Source organism: Dendrobates tinctorius, unplaced genomic scaffold, assembly GCF_039654945.1.
Source record: "Dendrobates tinctorius isolate UK_male_01 unplaced genomic scaffold, ASM3965494v1 ptg000011l, whole genome shotgun sequence".
Classification (NCBI taxonomy): Eukaryota; Metazoa; Chordata; class Amphibia; order Anura; family Dendrobatidae; genus Dendrobates; species Dendrobates tinctorius.
This window is the reverse complement of record NW_027361679.1, coordinates 124,226,295-124,250,896: the sequence shown is the minus strand read 5'-3', so window position 1 is coordinate 124,250,896 and position 24,602 is coordinate 124,226,295. Positions and strand designations below refer to the sequence as shown.

Sequence of the window (24,602 nt, the reverse complement as noted above, 5' to 3'; positions counted from 1 at the left end):
TTTGGTCACAGACGTTGACTCCAGTTTCCTCCCATTCGTTCCTCATTTGTTTTGTTGTGCATTTCCTGTTTTGGAGACATATTGCTTTAAGTTTCCGGTCTTGACGCTTTAATGTCTTCCTTGGTCTACCAGTATGTTTGCCTTTAACAACCTTCCCATGTTGTTTGTATTTGGTCCAGATTTTAGACACGGCTGACTGTGAACAACCAACATTTTTTGCAACATTGCGTGATGATTTACCCTCTTTTAAGAGTTTGATAATCCTCTCCTTTGTTTCAATTGACATGTCTCGTGTTGGAGTCATGATTCATGTCAGTCCACTTGGTGCAACAGCTCTCCAAGGTGTGTTCACTCCTTTTTAGATGCAGACTAGCGAGCAGATCTAATTTGATGCAGGTGTTTTTCCTGGGAATGAAAATTTACATGGTAATTCCATAATTTTTCCCCTCAGAATTGAGTGATTCCATAATTTTTTTTAAAAAAACGTAACCATTACTGACTACCACATTTTTTGTTCTTGATTTCTTTTACTGTTTCTTAAAGCCAAAAAGTTGCCATTTGAATTGACTTTACTTTTGTGCCATGTCTGTGATCTGCTTTTTTTTCTACAAAATTAAACAACTGAATGAACATTCTCCAAGGCCGGTGAGTCTATAATTTTTAATAGGGGTTGTATTAATTAAACCTCTAATTGAATTCTTCTAGGGGTGCAGTGATTATATTGACATCACTGGTGTGTCACAAACTTTTATACCATTGAGCAGTAAAGAAAAAATAATTTACATTTTTACCACCAAGATTGTGTTTGTTAGCCCCAAGTTTTAAATTTTCACACTGTGAAATAGGTAAAAATGGCACCAGAATTTGTCCCAAAATTTCTGCTGAATGTAGAAATACCCCGTATGTGGCTGTACAGTACTACTTTGCCATACGGAATGACTTGGGAGGGCCAGAGCGCTATTTGCCTACTGGAGCGCAGATTTTCCTATAAAGAGCCCCTAAGTGTTAGAAAAGCAGAATTCCCCCTCAGGTGACCCCATTTTGGAAATTATAACTTTTGAGAATTTATCAACAGATGTAGTGATGATTTTGACTCCATGGGTGTTTTCCAGAAACAGGGAGCAGTGGATGTTGCTGAGTGAAAATTGCAAACTGCCGTTGTAGTAACCAGTATGTTGTAGTGACCAGTACATTATGCCCAGCTCATGCTTCTGGAGACACGCAGGCTGTCATCACTACAGAAATGCCAAACATGTGGGCGCTAAATATTCTTTAGGCACACTGGGGCTCAGAAGGGGGGGGGCATTTGAATTTGGGAGCAGAGATTTTTCTGAATTTCTTTTGGCGGGTGAGGAGCCATTTCACTTTTCCAGAGCCTTTGTGCTACCAGTAATGTGGAAGTCCCCTATATTTCTGTTAACAGATGACAGATTTGAGTGGGGACTTCCTTTTTTTGTGGATTGAGTGGAAGCTTTTATTGGGAACATTTTACATAACGTTTGGGATTAAATTTATCCGGTGCTCAACGCTGACCACTTACTTTGCGGTTTCCATCTAAATCTCTGAGTGACGTGATTCAGATGAACCCCCCCCATGGATCCATTCACTATAATGAGACAGCAGATTTACTCTGGACTCCGTCTGGCCTCTGTTCAGCTGTGTCCTTCTTTTCAGAAGTGCACAAAACTGTGGCCGACGGCACTTTTATGCAATCTTAAAAAGACGAACACCATCAGATCACAGGTCAGACAGCGTCCACGGTGACTCCATCTGCCTCATTATAGGGAATTCTCCACCAGGGGTTCTGTCTGAATCATGTATTTCAGAGATTTACATGGAAACCCCGATGTAAGCACTCAGCACAGAGTGCAGGATAAATGTGCACCGAGCCTTACTGTGATCGTTGGAAGGCAGAATGAAAAAATCAACAGCATGTGAAGAATTGGTTTTATTTATTCTTTATGCCGTTCATCGTGTGGTATAAGTGATTAGGCGACTTTATTCTTCGGGTCGGTTCGATTACAGCGATACCAGATTTAGATAGTTTTTGTTTGGCTGATGTCACACACTAAAAGACGCTTTTCATTGCGAAAACTAGTTTTTGCTACTCCATATTTTGATATTTTGAGAGCTATAATTTTTTCATATTTCGGCCGACAGAGTCTTGTGAGGGCTTGTTTTTTGAAGGACCACTCTTTGTACATGCAGAGAAGGGAACTTTTCCTCTCTCTTAATTGTTGGATTCTGGCAGAAAGAGAGAATTATCTCCTGTGACCTGAGGAACTCTGAGACCACCTTGGGCAGGAAAGATGGGTCAAGACAAAGAGCTAGTCTGTCCTCTGGAACTCTCAAATATGATTCATTGATTGAGAGAGCCTGACGTTTACCCATTCTCCTGTCTGTAATGATCGCTACCAGGAAGGCTGTCTTCCAAGAAAGTCTGTTCAGTTCTGTCAAGAAAAAGGGTTCAAATGGTGGTAGCGTCATACCTTTAAGGACGATATTAAAGTCCCAGGAGGGGACTAGGTTGATCAATCTATGACGAACACAGGAAGCAGCAGCCATGAACCTGTTCACCCAGCAATAATCAGCCAGGCTCTGGTAAAAATATGAACTTAAGGCTGCCACCTGAACTTTGAGGGTGCTAGGTTTAAAGACTTTTTCCAGGCTATCTTGTAGAAAGTCTATGATCTGAGCACTGTCCAGTTGGCAGAGTGCAGGAAGTCTAGGATCTGAGCAATGTCCTCTTGGCAGAAGTCTGTAGAATTAGACACAAACCATGGCAGAAAAGGCTTTCCCTATTTTATGATATATGGCATTTGTCACCAGCTTTCTACTCTTCTGGGATGTCTGAATGACTATCTGAAAGACCTTTAGTTTTTAAAATTGTGAATTCAGAAGCTAGGCAGCCAGACATACAAGTGCTTAACATATCATCAAAAAGTTCAAACAATGTGAAAAACATATAGCCAGCTTACCATAAAGGAGTTCCTCTTGATGCAGTAATCGGTGTTCACCTTATGTTTTGCACGGATCCAGGCAGGGAGTATGCCCCAACAAATAGAAATATGAGAAAATTGGGGTCCAGCAAAAGGATGAGAGTTCACCAGATTTGTAAAAACTTCTTCTTTATTAATCCATTATGTCATAAAAAGTATGAGGAACTCCAATCAATTAATAGCATTCCAGCAAGGGACTACATGTTTCAGCACTATGTGCCTTCCTCACGGTCCTATTCAAAAAGTTATTTTATTTAATTTCTTCAATACAAAAAGTGAAACTCATATTATATAGAGCAGGGGTCTCAATCTCGGCAGAGTAAATGGGCCGCACATAAAAAAAAATTTGAGCTGGGGGGCCGCATTCCTTTCAAACTTAATACACCTCGTACACACACGGCTCTGCTCCGTACACCTCATAGACACACGGCTCCGCTCTGTACACCTCATACACACACGGCTCTGCTCCATTCTGTACACACACGGCTCCGCTCCGTACACCTCGTACACACACGGCTCCGCTCTGCACACTTCGTATACACGCGGCTCTGCTCCTTACACCTCGTTCACATGAGGCTCTGCTCCGTACATCTCGTACATGCGGCTCTGCTCCGTACACCTCGTGCACACATGGCTTCGCTCCGTACACACACGGCTCCGCTCCGTATACCTCGTACACTCACGGGTCTGCTCCGTTCTGTACACACACGGCTCCACTCCGTACACCTCGTACACAGCTCTGCTCCGCACACCTCGTACACACACGGCTCTGCTCTATACACCTCGTTCACATGTGGCTCTGCTCTGTACACCTCGTACACACACGGCTTCGCTCCGTACACCTCGTACACACTCACCTCTGCTCCGTACACCTCGTACGCACATGGCTCCGCTCCGCACACCTCGTACGCACACGGCTCCGCTCCGTACACCTCGTACACACACACGGCTCCGCTCCGTACACTTCGTACCCACACGACTCCGCTCCGTACACCTCGTACACACACGGCTCCGCACACCTTGTACACACACGGCTCCACTCCGTACACCTCGTACACACGGCTCCGCTCCGTACACCTCGTACACACACGGCTCCGCTCTGCACACTTCGTATACACGCGGCTCTGCTCCTTACACCTCGTTCACATGAGGCTCTGCTCCGTACATCTCGTACATGCGGCTCTGCTCCGTACACCTCGTACACACATGGCTTCGCTCCGTACACACACGGCTCCGCTCCGAACACCTCATACACACACGGGTCTGCTCCGTTCTGTACACACACGGCTCCACTCCGTACACCTCATACACAGCTCTGCTCCGCACACCTCGTACACACGCGGCTCTGCTCTATACACCTCGTTCACATGTGGCTCTGCTCCGTACACCTCGTACACACACGGCTCCGCTCCGTACACCTCGTACACACTCACCTCTGCTCCGTACACCTCGTACGCACACAGCTCCGCTCCGTACACCTCGTACACACACGGCTCCGCTCCGTACACCTCGTACACACACGGCTCCGCTCCGTACACTTCGTACCCACACGACTCCGCTCCGTACACCTCGTACACACACGGCTCCGCTCCGTACACCTCGTACACACGGCTCCGCTCCGTACACCTCGTACACACACGGCTCCGCTCCGTACACCTCGTACACACACGGCTCCGCTCCATACACCTCGTACACACATGGCTCTGCTCCGTTCTGTACACACACGGCTCCGCTCTGCACACCTCATACACACACGGCTCTGCTCCATACACCTCATTCACATGCGGCTCTGTACACACACAGCATGGCTCTGCTCCATACACCTTGTACACACACGGCTCTGCTCCGTACACCTCGTACACACACGGCTGCACTCCGTACACCTCGTATACACACGCCTCCTCTCCGTACACCTCGTACACACACAGCTCCGCTTCACACACCTCGTACACACACGGCTGCTCTCCATACACTTTGTACACACACGGCTCCGCTCCGTACACACATGGCTCCGCTCCGTACACACATGGCTCCGCTCCGTACACACATTGCTCTGCTACATCCACCCTGTAAACCCCTCCTGACCCCACACGTAAACTTACCTTCATCCAGCACCATGACAACCAGCACAGACAGGCCCCTGATCATGTGACTCCTGACTCCTCCCCCTCCTATGACCTCAGCTCAGGTCCTGTGCAGAGTGTGCACACAGAACAGCCATCGCGGATTGCATGCTCCTGCCTCAGGGGCCGCGTGTTTGATACCTCTGATATAGAGTGATTACAAACAGAGTGATCTATTTCAAATGTTTATTTCTGTTAACGTTGATGATTATGGCTTACAGCCAATGAAGACCCAAAAGTCATTATCTCAGTAAATTTGAATACTTTATAACACCAGCTTGAAAAATTATTTTAAAATTTGAAATATTAGCTTACTGAAATGTATGTTCACTAAATGCACTCAGTACCTGGTCGGGGCTCCTTTTGCATCAATTATTGCATCAATGCGGCGTGGCATGGAGGCGATCAACCTGTGGCACTGCTGAGGTGTTATGGAAGCCCAAGTTGCTTTGATACTGTTGTTTTTAAACCAAGTATTAGTACTTTTGGCAGTATGGACAGGTGCCAAGTTCTGCTGGAGAATTAAATTTCCATCTCCCAAAAGCTTGTCAGCAGAGGGAAGCATGAAATGCTCTAAAATTCCTGGTAGACGGCTGCACTGACTTTGGTGTTGATAAAACACAGGGGACCTACACCAGCAGATGACATGGCTCCCCAAACCATCACTGTGGAAACTTCACACTAGACCTCAGGCAGCTTGGATTGTGGCCTCTCCACTCTTCCTCCAGACTCTGGGACCTTGATTTCCAAATGAAATGCAAAATTTACTTTCATCTGAAAACAACACCTTGGACCACTGAACAACAATCCAGTTCTTTTTCTCCTTGGCCCAGGTAAGACGCTTCTGGTATTGTCTGTTGGTCAAGAGTGGCTTGACACAAGGAATGTGACACTTGTAGCCCATGTTCTGGATACATCTGTGTGGTGGTGGCTCTTGAAGCAAGGACCCCAGAAGCAGTCCACTCCTTGTGAATCTCCCCCAGATTGTTAAATGGCCTTTTCTAAACAATCCTTTCAAGGCTGCGGTTATCCCGGCTGCTTGTGCACCTTTTTCTACCACACTTTTTCCTTCCACTCAATTTTCCATTAATATGCTTGGATACAGCACTCTGTGAACAGCCAGCTTCTTTAGCAATGTCCTTTTGTGGCTTACCCTCCTTGTGGAGTGTGTCAATGACTGCCTTCTAGGCATCTGTCAGGTCAGCAATCTTCCCCACGATTGTGGAGCCTACTGAAACAGACTGAGGGACCTTGTTAAACGCTTAGAAAGCTTTTGCAGGTGTTTTTTGTTAATTATTCTAATATACTGAGATGACTTTTGGATTTTCCTAGGCTGTAAGCCATAATCATCAACCTAAACAGAAATAAACACTTGAAATAGATCACTGTTTGTAATTACTCTATATGTTATATGAGTTTCACTTTTTGTATTGAAGAACCAAAATAAATAAACTTTTTGATGATATTATAACTTAGTGAGAAGCACTTGTAGGCTTCCGGGGTCTGGGTGGTAAATTGGACCCTGGTGAAGGAGGTTTCTGATTGGTGAGAGAATCAGGGGACCTTCTATACTTAGGTTGCTCAGGGTGACAAAGCAGCGTCTCTTCAGCAAGAGAGGTGCTATCAGGATTACCTTGGCCCTTTAAATTCTTATCTTCTTTAGTGCTTTTGGTAAAATTGGAACCGGAGGAAAGGCATATGAAAGTTTGAATCTCCACAGGTGGGCAAATGCGTCCACACCTAAACAGGTATCGTTTGGGATCAGGGAGACGTACTGATCCACTTTTATGCTCTGGTATCCTGCAAAAAGATCTACTTCTGGGTAATCCCACCTTCTGGTTAGCATTTTGAAGACTTCTGAATTTAAAGCCCATTCGCCTGGATGAATATCACTCCTGCTCAGGAAACCAACTTGGATATTGACTGAGCCTATTAGGTGGAGAGCTGAAAGGGAGAGAAGTTCTTCTGCCCAAGAGAATATTCTTGCCAAGTTTGTTGTCAGGTCTTCGTGCTTTGCACTTCCCTGATGGCATGGGTGAGCGACCGTAGTCACTGTGACTGAGTAGACTTTTACGTGGGTGCCCAGAATCATTGATGCTGCGGATTTGAATAACATAGCCCCTCCCCCTCATCTTATGCTGGCATCTACTGTTATAGTTACTAGAGGGTTCTGGATCTAGGGGACTCTAATTTTTTTGTCTAAGGATTCTGGGGACCCATCCCAATTTGCAAGGCTATAGGGTCTGCAAGATTCTGGTGTGTGCTTATGCCCAGGTTACCGCTTGGATACATGACGTCATGTAACCCAGAACTGACATCACGAACCTTACTGACATGAAGTTTTGGCTTCAAATGAAGGCTATCCTGGATCTTAGTTGCATCTGTTTTTCTTTGGGTAAGAAGTATGTTTGTATGTCAGAGTTCAGTGGAACGTCTTTGCTGTGGAGAGAACCATGTCTGATTTCTGATGGTTCACCAGCCATCCCAGGAATGTTAGAATCTGGGTTGTTGTTTGTACATGTTCTTTTACCCCTTTCCAACATTGGGCGTAATAGTCGGACTCCCTCCCTTTGATGTGGGCTCCGGCGCCCAGCACATGTCAGCGATCCACCCAGTGCTAACTCATTAAATGCCGCTGTCTAACTCTAACTTCCCGTCATGTGATCGCGGGTCACCGATGGATTGGCATGACATCCAGAGGTCTCCAGCAGACTTCTATGGTTGTCACTGCCGGATTGCTATGAGTGCTGCCCGGTGGTTGGTGCTCATAGCAAGTGAGTAATGCTGCTACATACAGGCTATCTGATCATCGCCTGAATGTAGCAGAGCTGATCGGACAAGTGCAGCTTCTAGTTTCCCATGGAGACTATTGAAGCATGCAAAAAGTAAAAAAAAAAAAAGTTGTAAATTTTTTTTAAAAAATATAAAAGTTCAAATCACCCCCCTTTCGCCCCATTCAAAATAAAACATTAAAAAAAAATCAAACATACACATATTTGGTATCACTGTGTTCAGAATCGCCCAATTTATCAATATAAAAAAAAGAATTAATCTAATCACTAAACGGCGTAATGAAGAAAAATATAAAAAGCTAGAATTGAGTTTTTTGGTCGCCGCAACATTCTATTAAAATGCAATAATGGATGATCAAAAGATTGTATCTGCACCAAAATGGTATCATCAAAAATGTCAGCACAGCATGCAAAAAATAGGCCCTCACCCAACCCGAGATCACGAAAAATGGACACGCTACGGGTATCAGAAAATGGCGCAATTTTTTTTAACAAACTTTGGAATTTTTTTCACCGCTTAAATAAAAAAAGAACCTAAACATGTTTGGTGCCTATGAACCTGTAACGACTTGAAGAATCATAAGGGCAGGGCAGTTTTAGCATTTAGTGAACATGGTGAAAAAAACCTCAAAAAACAACTGTGGGATTGCACTTTTTTTTGGAATTTCACCGCACTTGGAAACTTGGAATTATTTTCCCGTTTTCGAGTACATGTCAAGGTAAAACCAATGGTGTCGTTCAAAAGTACAACTGATCCCGCAAAAAACAAGCTCTCATATGGCCAGTTTGACCAAAAAAGTTATGGCTCTGGGAAGAAGGGGAGCAAGAAAAAATCAAAAATACCTCTGGTCTTTAAGGGGTTAAGTAATGGTACAAATGGAACCACAAGCAGGAAATTGTTGAGCTATGGGATTATACAAATATTTTCTCTCCTGATGGAAGCCATGACTTTTGCCATAGTCTTTGAGAAGATTTGCGGTGCTGGTGACATTCCAAATGGTAGAACATTGAATTGTTAATTACGAGATGAGCAAATATTTCAATATTCGGTTCGGATTACGATCGCCATATTTGCAATATTCGCCGAACATAACCGAATGCCATTGGAGTCAATGGGAGTAGAGATGAGCAAATATGTTCAGAAACGATTGTCAAACATAAAATTGGTACAAATATGGTACGAATATGGCAAATTCGGATTCAGCTATCATTTTCCAAACATATTCGCTCATCTCTATTGGTAATGCACTACTTGTCTTTCTTGGGCAACTGCAAACCAAGAATTTCTGATATGTTGGATGAATGGAGACATGATAACACTTGTCCTGTTCTCTCAGGGGGACAGTTGACCTGATGCACGCCAACTTGAACCTTTTGTATACAAAGTATTGGTTCAGAGGTTTTAAGTTTATTATAATCATGTGGATGCCGCTTTGTTTCTTTATAATGAAAAGGCAGGAACAATGTCTGCTTCAGGAACTGGGAAGATTACACCTGAGGATAGTAAGCCTTTCAGACCAGACATCAGGGCATCTTGTAGCTTTGGAGAAGACAGATGGGTTATCTTCAACCTCTTCTATTTTTTACTCCCTCCAGGACCAATTTCAAGGTCCATGGGTTTGAGCAAATTTTGCCCACTGGGGGAGGAATTTTGAAACGCAAACCCCTACTATTCTGGCATCATGGTCTGTTTGGTCATTGACCCAGGGAGAGAAATATATTTCTGCCACGTCCTCCTTTTGGATAACTCCACCGGCCTGACTTTTCTTTCCCTCTTTACTGAGGGTGTAGTTCCTAAGATTAAAAAGATCTCTTTCTGAAGCTTTTTGGCTCAGGCAGAGATTTTTTTCTTGTCTGAGGCCTTTTCTATGAGGTCATCGAGAGCCAGTCCAAACATATATTCTCCTCGAAAGGGAATAGAGCAGAGCTTTACCTTCAAAATTACATCTCTACTCAATTATTTCAACCAGAGTGCATGTCTTACAATATTCGACAGAACTGATGATCTTGCCACCTCCCTTACTGATTCAGCAGTTGCGTCTGCCAGAAAACCCGTGGCTTTCTGGAGGAGATGTAAGGATGCTACAATATCATCTCTGTGAATGCCCTTACTAAGATGTTCTTCCAACTGATCAAGCCATCGGGACATGCACCGTGATACACATGTGGAGCTGACATTTGTCTTTAGCAGGGCTGCTGAAGCCTCACAGGATTTCCTTAAATGGCTATCCATCTTGCATTCCAGAGGATCCTTCAACTGAGCGTCCTCTCCAAATGACAAGGTTGTCTTTTTGGCCACTCTCACTCCTTAAATGTCAATCTTTAGTATTTCTGACTAACATCTTGACGTTTTCTCATCCACTGGGAACCTGTCTCTTTGTTTGGCGGGAATACTCATCCTCTTCTCAGGGGATTCCCATTCATCCAATATTAAGTCCTGGATGTTCTTGTGTATGGGAAATACCATCTTTTTTGACCGTAGGCCACCAAACCTCTCCTCTTGACTGTTCAGGTACTCTTCATTTCCTCCATGGTCTTCCTTACTGCTGTAAAGAGTTACGCCATATCCTCTTCCAGAACCTTTTCCGGAATGGACATCTCTTCTTGAGAGTCTGAGCTCATTTCTTCTTCCTTTGGAGGGATACTGGGATTGGATTGGGAAAAAGAGGGCAGGGAAGATTGGATTTCCTGGCAAACTATCCCATTGCTCTCTTCCATTAAGGATGTTCATCCTTAATTTTTTCAGTGCATTCTTGGCATACAGTTTTTTATGGGAGGATGACAGTGTTTTGTTTTTCTTTTTGTACAATTGCGGCTTGACGTTTTGGTTTTACTCCTCATTCCCCTAAAAGAGGGAAGGAAGTAATGCTAGTATACCCAATAACCTGCACCATGGAGAAGGACCCCCAATGGCAGGAAACTTACTGGGACAGTGAAGAACTGGAGGGGAGGATGAAGCTCAGCACAGACTTCCAGCAAATAAAATTCAAAACATTAAGTGAAATACATGATTAAACACAAAACCTGACACATGACAAAGGGCACTGACATGCCAGAGACAGGTCAGATTTTGTTTTTAATCATGTTCTTCACTTAATAAATTTTTGAATTGTATTTACTGGAAGTCATCTGTGCTGAGCTTCATCCTCCCCTCCTGTTCTACGTTGCCGCAATCACCGGCTGTACTAGCACCTTCCAGGAACATATTGAACCAGGACTTCACATTGCAATTTTTTCTTTCTATATTACTGGGACAGTACTGGGCTCTGCAGCCGTGGCGTGGGAAGAACTTAAACCCTCCATGTAATTACAACAGGGTTGATCCTACCTTAGAGTGTCATCTGTCAGGGGCTCTTATATAGCCATCCAGATCCAATGCCTTTTTCTCATCAGAGGGTTCCCCCCCCACCCCCCAAAATGCCAAGCTGGGAGCGTATGGGTCGGGAGGTCTATGCAATCACCAGCAGTCATCCCCACTGAAAAACTGCCAGGGCCTATTAGCACCGCTGCATTCCAATGTGGAGCGCAAACTGGAAGTAACGTCACAAAGAGTTGCTCTGAGTCCCAACCAGGCATGCCTCACATGCACTTCAGCATGGGAACAAGCCAGAAGCATTGTAGCAGAGGTGTATGGTGTCCCACACAGGAAAGGAGAGAGGATGTAGGAGGGGCCATTTGAACTCTTTGTGGTTCTTGTGCCTATCAGGGTAGAGTGACATCATTCTGTGGTGCTGTTTTCAGTCAGAGAAGACTTCTTAACTTGGGTATTACCTTCTATATCAGGGATGGGGAACCACCTCAGACCCATGGACCATTTACCGCCTGCGATGATCTTTTCTCTGGCCGCAGCGCAAATTCCTGGGGGGACTGCAGTACTCGGGCTGGCAGCTCATTTTGACAGCTGCCGGCCCTTTAGTTTCTTCTGACCGAGAAGCACACTCAGCATTCACTACTGATTGCTGCATCACATGCAATAAAAGATTGTCGTGATGCTGGCCAGTGTGCACGTTTGGACATACTTTGTCAGCCGATCTAGCGCACAATGCATTCCAGACCCCTATGTGATGTATATACTGCAGTCTCAGGTTCTGTGATGTATACAGCTCTGTCTATAGCAGGCCTCCCACTGTTAGAGTTCTCCAAATATTACATGAGCAATAATTAATGTCCCTCTGAGGAGATATGCAGTGTAATACACATCTGTGTTCGGTACAACTTACTGCTGTAAGTTCTTTACAAAATAGCCCAAGGAGTCCCAAAGATTCCCCAATGCTCCAGACCAAATGCAAATCTGGAAAAACAATTGCATACAGCAATGTCATTCATGCCACCTAACATCACTGCCACATCAAAGAAGCAGCTCCTCATCACATTAGGGGCGAGATAATTGTTTAATCACATAGTATGGTAATTTTCAAGTTGATAATGGTTTATATCCAAATGGCCATTGCCAGAAAAAAAAAAAAAAAAAGTTCCCCACTTTTGTTCATGGTAATGAGAAATTTACACAAAAAAAAAAAAAAAAAAAAAAAAAAAAAAACAAACCACACAAAACCCAACACCAGCAAGTCAAAAAACATTTATTTAGCAGCTATATTACATATTTCACATTGCAAGTAGTGTTGAGGACGTTGGCACGGTTAAGAACCATGTGCCACTGCAAGCACAGGACAACCTCCTGGAAGAGAGCCAGTGCTCCCTATTGCTAAGGCCGAGTACAGCTAACTGCACAGTGTGTGAAGGAAGGCAGCTTTATTTTCTACTGCACATGACAAAATCCTTGCACCACTTAAGCCTTGATAATGGTGGGAGTGATCATTTTGGGGAAGGAGTAGTATCTGCACTCCTTAGGAGGGATAAGATCCATCACAGTTGTTCTAATGTTGTCCTGTTTGAATCCAGCTTCCAATAGCCGAGGTACCTGAGTCTCCTATAAAAAATAAAGGATGATATTTATACATTTAATAAAAGCCACACTCCTGACTAGTTTCATCTGATGCACTTGAACCACTTTCTCCACCTGCCAAAGCACTCTATGGGCCTGTAGGTCATAGAAAGTTGAATGAAATGATATCTGATTTTCTTAAGAAATGTGTATTTCACTGGAACATGTAAAATGTTAGATTTATGGCAAAGACATTACCAATTAGAGACATGTAATGATGGACAGTCTGCTCTCCTGATCTATGTTTCTCACACTGGCAAGTCACACTGTCATTTATAATCCCTGGAGGCAAGTTCTCCTGCAAATCAGTGACCGGCGCAGAGCCTGAACAGCTCATTTACATATTCCAGAGAAACCCACATTTTTTTCATAAGACTAGAGATTGCAGATATCAAGACATTTTATTCAGCTTCCCATGACCTGCATGCCCATATAGATGGCTTAGGGCACATGATCCTACGAATAGATTCCCTTTAATCCCTTAACGTTCAATGACATGCAGTGTCCATCATTGGATGCCTCCCCCTGCTTGGTGAGGGGTCTGGCGATGAAGCCCGTATCTTTTCCAGCACATTACAGCTGATCTGATCAGCTGTCATGTGCCCCTAACAGCCGCAGGTGGAACCACGATCTACCCGCAGCTGTTAAAGGGAACCTGTCAACACGTTTGGCCGATACGAGTTACGGTCACTTCCTTTCAGGGCTGATGTACAGCATTATAGAATGCTGTACATAAGCCCCCAATCCGACCTGAAAAATAACTTTAACTATACTCACCTGCAGGGCGGTCCGGTCCAATGGCTGTTGCAGGTCCTGGTCCGGCGCCTCCTATTTTTTTGCTTCATGGCATCTCGCTCCTGCGCAGGTGTACTTATCTGCTCTGTTGAGGGCAGCGCAAAGTACTGCAGTGCACAGGTGCCGGGAAAGGTCAAAGCGCATAGCAAATGAGCATTTCTGCTACACAGAGCAGGGCTGCAGCCCTGCTCTGGGTAGTACAAACGATCAGATGATCGCAGCTTCTAGTCTCCCACGGAGACTACTGAGGTAAAAGAAAAAAAAAAAAAAAAAAGTTCAATTCTCCCCCATTCAAACTAAAATAAAAAAAAAAAAAAAAAAAAAATCAAATATACATATATTTGGTATCGCCGTATTCAGAATCACCTGATCAATATATGAAAAGAATTAATCCAATACGTAAACGGCATAGCGAGAAAAAAAGAAAAAGCCAGAATTACGTTTTATTAGTCGCTGCAACATAATGCAATAACGGGAGTCCGTATACACACCAAAATGTTATTAAAAACATCAGTTCAGCACACAATATGCCCTCACCCAACCCCAGATCACAAAAAATGGAGATGTTACAGGTCTCTGAAAGTTCCTTTTTTTTTTTTTTTTTAAACAAAATTTGTAATTTTTTTTTCAACACTTGAATAAAAAAAGAACCTAGACATGTTTGGCGTCTTTGAACTCGTAATGACCTGGAGAATCATAATGGCAGGTCAGTTTTAGTATTTATTGACCACGGTAAAAAAAAAAATCCAAAAGACAATTATGGAATTGCACTTTTTTTTGCAGTTTCACCACATTTTGAATTTTTTTTTCCCCCCCCCATTTTCCAGTGCATGATATGCTAAAATCATTGGTGTCATTCAAAAGTACAACTTGTCCCGCAAAAAACAAGCCCTCACATGGCCAAATACAAAAGTTATGGCCATGGGAAAAAAATGGAAACGCAAAAACGGAAATACCCCTGGTCCTTAAGGGGTTAAGGCCGTCTAGTTTAAGTTTGCACTGCCTAAAAGTTACAATATTGATAAATATACTACATGTGACATATGTAAAATCCCTACACGTCTTACCTGAAACATTTTTTCTATATCATTATATTTAGCCTTCAAAAACTCTCCCCAAGATGTCAGGTTACAGTATGTAAGGACTCCCCCAGGCTTCAATAGGCGGTAAGCATGAGCCTGTATAAAAAAAAAAAAACACCGTAAAGCTTATTGTTATTATGGTTTTGAATCAATTTAATACATTCACTTGTGGCAAAGCAAATAAAAAAAAGTCTTATTTTTCATTTAAAAAAAAGTTGATTTTTTTTTCCTCTATAGTCCATGTTCCATTATTACTGGCTACAAAATGAGTTTTCTGAAAATGTATCAGTCAGCCTGCTATAGCAGTCAGATTGAGTTTGTAGGGGTTGTGTGTGGAGGCTCATATTGTATGTAGGGGGCATATTGCCTGGGCCCGTGAGCGGATCTCCTCATTGCAGTACGGCTTATGGTCTCATTTTCTTGTCCTGATGGAAGGAATTCCCTGAATGACCAAAAGACAGAGGGGCCATATAGGGTGTGATACACCACAAAAATATAAAGGGAACACTCACTTACCACCACCATGTAACGCCAAGTCAATCACTCTTCTGTGACGTCAACCTGTCTGTCCAGTTATGAAGCAACACAGATTGTAAAGCAATGTATCCTGCTGTTGTGCAAATGGCACCGACAACAGGGAGTAATTATAGGAAATTAGCAAAACAAACCCTATAAAGAGATTCTGCTCCATTTTGTATAGCGCTATACAGAAAAGGAAGAGCTGTCATTTTACATGTAGGGATGTGCAACAGAGCACCTGTGTGTTAATTTCATGACCGATCACATGATCTATCAAAGGGAATCATGCAATATGTCATGTGATGCATTGGGCACCTGGCGGGCCCCACACCTTCTAAACTGCCTGGGGCCCCCCCATCTACTCATCCGCCTCTGGATGCGGACATCAAGTAGTAGACACCACATCATCTGTCCAGATTCAAAAATAAGAAGGCCTGCTTCTCATAAAGAAACCACTACTGCAAACTTCATGTTTTGTCAGAGCAACACAAGGACTGGACATTCAAGCAGTTGAAATCTGTACGGTGACATGAGAAGGTAAAAACGTGAGCTTTTTGGGGACTAACAACCACATCTTTGTTCAGCTTCTGGGTCTCAAAGGCTTTCTACATGTGTAGTGCCAACGCCTGGAGTGGGGAGGTGTGATGTTGGGCTTTGCTGGTGATCTATTCCAAGTTCAAGACAGTTACCCAGCATCTACAACATCTGGTTTGCAGTTTGTGGAACCATTATTTGGGTTGCCACAGGATAGTAACAAGCTACAGAACGAAAAAGCCATCTGTTCTTGAGAATGGAGACGATTTTTTTTTGGAGGCACTTTATTTTTTTTTTTTTTACAAAGCATTTAGTAATTTTACGCATTTATCGAGACAAGGCAACCCTGTTTCTGTGTGCGCAAAGTGCATTCTGCCAAAATCATTATGCAACGGAAAAGGAATATGAATCAGGCTTTAAAATACTATCTAATGGGGGAAACACCAACACTGGAAATCTGACCTTACCTTGATAAAGTTGAACTGATGTGTATGCCAGGTCTCGTCAGACAGAGGATATGTGTCGTACAAAATGCCTACATAGACAACACATTATTGTGAAGAATAAGCCAAATGGGGACAGAATTAAAGAGGGGGCACATTCTTACCATCAAAGTGGCCATCTGGTAGAGTAGGTACCACATCTTCCCACAGCCCTTTCAGTGGTACAATCTGTAAAGAATGGGAAAAAAAAAAAAACACATTACTGTCCTTGAATAAAATATTACAGAATACCTATGCCACCCCATCACCATCTTAATAGTAGACCTTATTTCCTCAGGGAGTGTGAAGCCCTCAATACCTGCGGTGTCCATGCACTCTCACCTTACTTATCTGCCAATGCTTCTGTACATGCTGACCATGCAGTGACTGCCTGCTGCCCCCTTAGACCCTCTGCTTTTGCACTTTGAAATGATTAAAAGTTGTACAAATACACATGCTATCAGCCCTACGTAGGTAGATGTGTACTCATGATCCCAATTTCCACATGCACATTGACCCTCCAGTCCTGCAAGCGTCAGTACATTGCAGTCCTCTACATGTATGCTTCGAGTTATGACTTCAGCACTAAGATATTCTAGTTATAACCTGCAGGTTATTAAACAGTAATAGTGATAAGCTGCAGGTAATTTGATAATTTAGGGTTTTTTCAGATTATAAGTGAAGTGGGATCCCAGGGTCATTGCTGCCAGAAGCTTCTGGTGGCAGCAGGAGTCGGGCGATGGCTGCGAGCCTCAGGCTAGCACGACGAAGTGTTGGGCGGAGAGGGGGCTCCACCGAAATTTTATGAAAGCCCAGAGCCCCGCACTTTCCATACTCTAAGACAGTATTCCCCAACAGGTCATGTTTTCAGGATTTCCTCAGTATTGCACAGGTTTTTGAATTCTTGCCTCTCCAGGTGATGCAATTATCACCTGTGCAATACTAAGGAAATCCTGAACACATGACCTGTTGGTGGCTCTTGAGAACCAGAGTTGGGGAACGCTGCCCTAAGAGGTGAACTCCGGGAAAATGGTTGACATGCACAAATTGAGATCTCGGCTCCATGAACATTTATCACCCATACACAGTCTAGAGATGATAACTGTAGGATCACTGGGGGTCTGAACACCGACACCCTCACCAATCGCAAGAACCTAGGCGTTTGTGTATGAGAATACCTTTTCATTGGTTTGGCTGGATGGGTAGTACCCAGCTGGGGCCATCATGCAGTTGATGGAACTGCAACTGAGCACATCTGCCCAAAACAGTTGATCGAATGGTGTGGCGGATATCGTACCCACTGTGATCAGATATTGATGATCTATCCTAAGGAACAACTCGCTGCAGACATGTAAAATGGGGAAACCATTTCTCTACCTTTTCTGTGTAGAGTTAGCAGGAAGCATGCAAATGGGGGCATCTATGCAGATCAAAAATTCTGCCACATGAATGTTTAAAACTCCGCAGAACTAAAACAGAACAGCAATTTACTATGCTTCAAACTATCGGGTGAATCAGCAGTTTACCTTGACCAAGTCATGAACACTTTTAGGACCCTGACCACATTTATCTTGGCCTGTGCCCGCTTCATATAGAATGTGAAGGAATTCACATTTATTGTAGGTAGGAAGCTAATAGCGGATCTGCCATATGTATAGCAATACACACCAGAATAGGGTGTGGGTTCCTATAGCGGCACAATTAGGTTCTGTTTGGTATACATAGTGATAACCTCCGTACATTATACCTTATGAGGTTGTGTTTTGGCCCATTCCTGTAGTCGCTGGAATACCCCATCGTTACACTCCACAATCCAGTGCTCCTCTATGTTATACTCCTCCACTTTAGTAGCAGCTATCGCCATGCCAAAGCCGAGCTCCAAGACGCGGCCACCTGGAAGAAAGGCTTTGGTTAGCAACGAACATTCACGAATCGTCCAAACAAGCTGTCTGTACATGGGGAGGTGACCCGCATAAGTGTTTAAAGTGAATCTGGGCAACATTTTCCAAAACAGTAAAGCTTCAATTTGTGGTACTGCAGGGCCGATAAACACTAGTGTGAATAAGAGCATCAGCAGCATCATTATCTGGGGACATCTACTCCGGCCATAAAGGGACAGTCAATGGTTGGTTTCTAAAGGTACTGTCACACTAAGCGATATCGCTAGCAATATTGCTATAACTTGTGACGTTATAGCGATATTGCTAGCAACATCGCTGTGTCTGATACTTGCCTCCGACCGCTCCCCCGCTGGTTATCGCTGATCCCGCGAGAACGTCCTGGACTTTCTCATCAGCTTCCTGCGGCGCTTCCTGTGGAGAGACGAGCGTGGAGCCGGGCGGGAGGACGCAGGATCGCCTCGTCTGACAGGTAAGTAGCGACCCCCCATCCCCAGCGATGTCGCTGTGAGATCTGCCTGTGTGGCAGCTCACTAGCGACCACTTAGCGATGTACCAGCGATCCTGACTGCGTCATATCGCTGGTCGGGATCGCTGGTACATCGCTAAGTGTGACAGTACCTTTAGAGTGCCACATCCTGTCCAGGCACACTTCCCACGGCTGAGCATGGTGTAAAGACATGTGATCTACATTACAAAGAGGCTAACTATAGGTCACACAAACGTGGGCAGTAATAACAGGCGTATTGGGATTCGCCTCACCTGGTACATCGCTCATGAGTTAAATTACATGTACACTGGGATGGACTGGCCATCTGGCAATTCTGGCAAATGCCAGAAGGGCCAGTCTGATGGTGGGCCGCCTTGTCTTCCATGTTGCTTACAGAATCGGTGTCCTCAAGACACCCATACTGTTAAAGGGAACCTGTCACCTCATTTTGTCGCTATAAGATGCAGCCACTGCCTTTCAGGGCTTATCTACAGCATTCTACAGGTCTAGATAAGCCTCCAGTCTGTCCTGAAAGAGAAAAACAAAAAGCAAGTTTTATTATACTCACCCGAGGATGGTCCAGTCCGATGGGTGTCGCAGGTCTCAGGTCCGGCTCCTCCCATCTTCATGCGATGTTGTTATCCTGCTTGCTTCATGCCGCACTCCTGTGCAGGTGTACTGATCTGCCCTGTTGAGGGAAGAGCAAAGTACTGCAGTGTGCAAGCACCGAGAAAGGTCAAAGAGGTCCGGCGCCTGTGCACTGCAGTACTTTACTCTGCCCTCAACAGGGCAGATCAGTACACCTGCACAGGAGTGCGGCATGAAGCAAGCAGGATAACATAGCATGAAGATGGGAGGCGCCGGACCCGGGACCTGCGACACCCATCGGACTGGACCACCCCCCCGGGTGAGTATATTAAAACTTTCTTTTCTTCTCTTTCAGGTCAGACTGGGGGCTGTCTGGTCCGATGGGCATTGCCGGTCCGCAGCAGCTGCATCTTAGGCCTCATTCACACATCAGTATTTTTGCATCAGTGTTTGTATGCCAAAACCAGGAGTGGCCCTTACATAGAAAAACTATAACTGAAAGACTGATACCTGTTCTCTGTTTTGGAGACACTCCTGGTTTTGGCTTACAAATACTGATGAAATACTGACATGTGAATGAGGCCTTATAGTGACAAAACGAGGAGACAGGTTCCCTTTAAGAGTTGTGACGTCACTTACCCCAGCAGGCCACTGGTATCATTAGAACTATTGGTCTTGTAGTAAATGTTCCTTTCCTCCATCCAGGGTAATATTAGTAATATATCCCATCTGGAGCTTGGGGACAGGGACAGCATGGGCCTGTGTGATTCCAAATGCCAGGGCTGAATTTCAGCCCAAGTCCGTACCTGCATGTACACAGGCTCTGAGCATGGAAATATGGTCTTTACTAGGCAAGTACTATACACAGGAGTAGCTAGAGGACGTACCTAGACCCCAGTGCCACTCTTAGGGCTCATACTCACTTGCGAGATTCTCTCGCATGAAAACCCGGCACTGCCGCCAGCACTCGGACCGGAGCGCTCAGCTGCATAGAAATACATGTATCCGCATGCTCCGGTCTGAGTGCCAGCAGCAATGCCAGGTTTTCATGCGAGAGAATCTCGCAAGTGAGTATGAGCCCTTAGGCTGGGATCACACATGTGAGAAACTCGGCCGAGTCTCGCATGTTATGGTAATACCCAGCACTGCGATGAGTGTGCGGCCGCATAGCAACACATGCAGCCGCACGCTCCGCTCCTGAGTACAGTGCCAGGTATTAGCATGCGAGACTCGGCCAAGTCTCGCATGTTATGGTAATACCCGGCACTGCCGCCGGCACTCGGATGAGTGTGTGGCCGCATAGCAACACATGCAGCCGCACGCTCCGCTTCTGAGTACAGTGCCAGGTATTAGCATGCGAGACTCGGCCGAGTCTCGCATGTTATGGTAATACCCGGCACTGCCGCCGGCACTCGGATGAGTGTGCGGCCGCATAGCAACACATGCAGCCGCACGCTCCGCTCCAGAGTACAGTGCCAGGTATTAGCATGCGAGACTCGGCCAAGTCTCGCATGTTATGGTAATACCCGGCACTGCCGCCGGCACTCGGATGAGTGTGCGGCCGCATAGCAACACATGCAGCCGCACGCTCCGCTCCAGAGTACAGTGCCAGGTATTAGCATGCGAGACTCGGCCGAGTCTCGCATGTTATGGTAATACCCGGCACTGCCACCGGCACTTGGATGAGTGTGCGGCCGCATAGCAACACATGCAGCCGCACGCTCCGCTCCTGAGTACAGTGCCAGGTATTAGCATGCGAGACTCGGCCGAGTCTCGCATGTTATGGTAATACCCGGCACTGCCGCCGGCACTCGGATGAGTGTGCGGCCGCATAGCAACACATGCAGCCGCACGCTCCGCTCCAGAGTACAGTGCCAGGCATTAGCATGCGAGACTCGGCCGAGTCTCGCATGTTATGGTAATACCCGGCACTGCCGCCGGCACTCGGATGAGTGTGCGGCCGCATAGCAACACATGCAGCCGCACGCTCCGCTCCAGAGTACAGTGCCAGGTATTAGCATGCGAGACTCGGCCGAGTCTCGCATGTTATGGTAATACCCGGCACTGCCGCCGGCACTCGGATGAGTGTGCGGCCGCATAGCAACACATGCAGCCGCACGCTCCGCTCCAGAGTACAGTGCCAGGTATTAGCATGCGAGACTCGGCCGAGTTTCTCGCACACGTGATCCCAGCCTTCTAAAGACAATAACAACATCTTCCACCCTATTGTAGGTAATGGGGTCTCTGTAGCAGCAGAGGGTGCGACTGCAGACTAATAAATGCTGCTAGTTACGGCTTACCTCGGCTAGTGATCAGCACTTACTATGGGGCCACTCATACATTGTCAGCACACAGTGGGTATATATGGTCACTGACTTGTGAGAGATTGATGATGTCAGGTGGCCGCTCAGTTCGCCATTGGAGGAAGGGGACAATCCAGCACGGCAGAATGACAAACCCCACATGGCAGCTGGGGTCCTATGACACATTGGGCTTTGGGGACATTCCGTAGGGTGAGGGTCCTATATAGGGCGGCCACCCCCTCCCCCTCCCAGCTGTCACCATGTGGGGCTATTCTGGGCCACACCAGGGGCCATGTGCACCCCCTACCTTTACTGGCCGCCACCCCAGCCAAGCTGTGCATATAGGGGGTCTCCCATCTCTCCATTACAGGCTTGCCCAGGATTTCCAGGTGAGTGTCCGTCTCATTGTACCCGGCATCCGCGCTGTGCCAGGACGACTTGCAGCTCTCCCCTTCTGCAAAGAGTCTCTCTGACGCCATGGCTGCCCTCGGGGACGCACTGACATTGGGCGAGGGTCGGCCGGGACCCGAGATATAGCGATCCAGTAGGGGCGGGGCTTCACGAGGCACGCCGGGCGTGGTCACCGGAGGGGGCGTGGTCAGCTCACAGATCAGGGGTTGGGCTGAGCAGCAAGGAGAACGTTGGCCACAATGTGTCAGTAAACAATCACCTCTATGTAGGGTGAAACATACAGCAAGATCAGGGATCAATCGGCTTTAGAAAAAGGGTCAAAAGCTAATGTGTGCCCACCGTGAGTTGTGGATGCTGCCTATGACACGCTGCAGCAAGGCTGTGTGCACACAGTGAGTTGTGGATGCTGCCTATGACACGCTGCAGCAAGGCTGTGTGCCCACCGTGAGTTGTGGATGCTGCATATGACACGCTGCAGCAAGGCTGTGTGCCCACCGTGAGTTGTGGATGCTGCCTATGACACGCTGCAGCAAGGCTGTGTGCCCACCGTGAGTTGTGGATGCTGCCTATGACACGCTGCAGCAAGGCTGTGTGCCCACCGTGAGTTGTGGATGCTGCCTATGACACGCTGCAGCAAGGCTGTGTGCACACAGTGAGTTGTGGATGCTGCCTATGACACGCTGCAGCAAGGCTGTGTGCCCACCGTGAGTTGTGGATGCTGCCTATGACACGCTGCAGCAAGGCTGTGTGCCCACCGTGAGTTGTGGATGCTGCCTATGACACGCTGCAGCAAGGCTGTGTGCACACAGTGAGTTGTGGATGCTGCCTATGACACGCTGCAGCAAGGCTGTGTGCCCACCGTGAGTTGTGGATGCTGCCTATGACACGCTGCAGCAAGGCTGTGTGCCCACCGTGAGTTGTGGATGCTGCCTATGACACGCTGCAGCAAGGCTGTGTGCCCACCGTGAGTTGTGGATGCTGCCTATGACACGCTGCAGCAAGGCTGTGTGCACACAGTGAGTTTTCCTGCTTGTTCTCACGCTCCAGTTCCAGCGCAGTGGATGGGATTTCTAGAGATCTGCTGCCCACTGGGCTTCACGCTACGGAAACTGCTCCGCAACATGGCTGTTTCCTTGCAGCACGCTGAGTGTTCTGGGCAGATTTCCATCATAGACTTATATTATATGCAGATGATCCGCAGGTAAAAAATGCAGAAACGCATAAAAAAACCGTGTCATCCGCACATCACTGTATTAACCCCTTAACGGCCACCAATACACCTTTTAACCGCGGCAGTTAAGGGTACTTATTCCTCAGCACCACTTTTCAACGGCGCAGAGAAAAAAGGTTATAGCGCCCCCCAGCGTCAGAAAATCTCTGGGTACTGGGGGTAGCTGGGACCCCGGAGAACATGATATGGGACAATTTTTGTCATCCCCAGTCACATGATCACCGTTATTCACTGAATAACAGCGATCACATATTAAAAAAAAATTCAAAAGTCCGATTTCAAATCCATTTCGCTCTCCTCTGATATGATCTGACATATCAGCGAAGAGAGAAATGAGGTCCCCCGAGTCCCCCATAGTACCTTAGGTACAGGATCAGTGATCCCTCGGTCCTCCGGCCAACATCCTTGCTTCTGCAGAAAGAAAATGGCGAGCGCATGCGCAGTGCACCCGCCAAGGTCTGCCTGCACCCAGCAACTGAGATCTTTCTCATTGCAGTGATCAAAAGCCCCCAATATTAGTAAATATGGCAGCACATGGGCTGTGCCTCTCTCTTCTCTCCTTGTAGTTGTTTGTTCTGTCAGAAACGAAATAGTGTCATAGAAATTATTTTATGTCTGCAAACCCCCTAAGGCTATGTGCACACGGTGCGGATTCTGCTGCGTTGTACAGTACCATTGTTTGCAATGGTAAAACCAAAAACGCTGTGCACATGCTGCGGATTTTTCCGCCCGGATTTCCTGCATGTTACAATCCGCAGAATGTCAATTCTTTGTGCGGAATCCGCAGCGGTTTCACACCTTCTCCATTGTAGAGGCGTGAAACCGCAGGGCTAAACCGCAGGCTAATCCGCAGGTAAACCGCAGGTCTTTTGACCTGAGATTTTACCTGCGGATTTTTACAAATCCATGCGGAAAAATCCGCAGGACAAAAATCTAGGTGTGCACATAGCCTTAACCTCCAATTACTCACCCCTGTTCTGCATCATCCCCACATCCCCATTGTCATGGATTATATATATCTACTAGCTGAAGAGCTCAGCGTTGCCTGGGCATAGTAACCAACTGTGGTTAGTTATAACAAATTATAATGATTATATTGCACATAAAAACCATACATCTAATCCTCTCCTGTGTGATACTGACTGCTGAGCCGTGTATCTAATCCTATTCTGTGTGATACTGACTGCTGAGCCGTGTATCTAATCCTATTCTGTGTGATACTGTCTGCTGAGCTGTGCATCTAATCCTATCCTGTGTGATACTGACTGCTGAGCCGTGTATCTAATCCTATTCTGTGTGATACTGTCTGCTGAGCTGTGCATCTAATCCTATCCTGTGTGATACTGACTGCTGAGCCGTGTATCTAATCCTATTCTGTGTGATACTGTCTGCTGAGCTGTGCATCTAATC

At 46.0% G+C, this 24,602-nt stretch overlaps 1 protein-coding gene across 1 annotated transcript; it reads right to left on the bottom strand.

The window, feature by feature from the left end:
* Positions 1-12,477: 12,477 nt before the first annotated feature.
* Positions 12,478-22,116, bottom strand: GAMT (guanidinoacetate N-methyltransferase). Its single transcript, XM_073547207.1, has 6 exons — positions 21,858-22,116; positions 18,019-18,164; positions 16,397-16,460; positions 16,257-16,324; positions 14,722-14,832; positions 12,478-12,844 (listed from the first exon to the last, which is right to left on the bottom strand). Exons 1-6 carry the CDS (start codon positions 22,027-22,029, stop codon positions 12,704-12,706), a joined length of 702 nt encoding a protein of 233 aa, XP_073403308.1. The 5' UTR covers positions 22,030-22,116; the 3' UTR covers positions 12,478-12,703.
* Positions 22,117-24,602: the final 2,486 nt, after the last annotated feature.

Excerpts from the sequence above, each read along its gene's own strand:
- GAMT (XM_073547207.1), bottom strand. The coding sequence starts at position 22,029 with ATGGCGTCAGAGAGACTCTTTGCAGAAGGGGAGAGCTGCAAGTCGTCC. Across the intron at positions 18,165-21,857 it reads TGGGGTGGCGGCCAGTAAAG|GTGGCCGCGTCTTGGAGCTC; the intron begins GTAGGGGGTGCA and ends CCTTTCTTCCAG. Across the intron at positions 14,833-16,256 it reads ATCAGTTCAACTTTATCAAG|GCTCATGCTTACCGCCTATT; the intron begins GTAAGGTCAGAT and ends TTTTTTATACAG.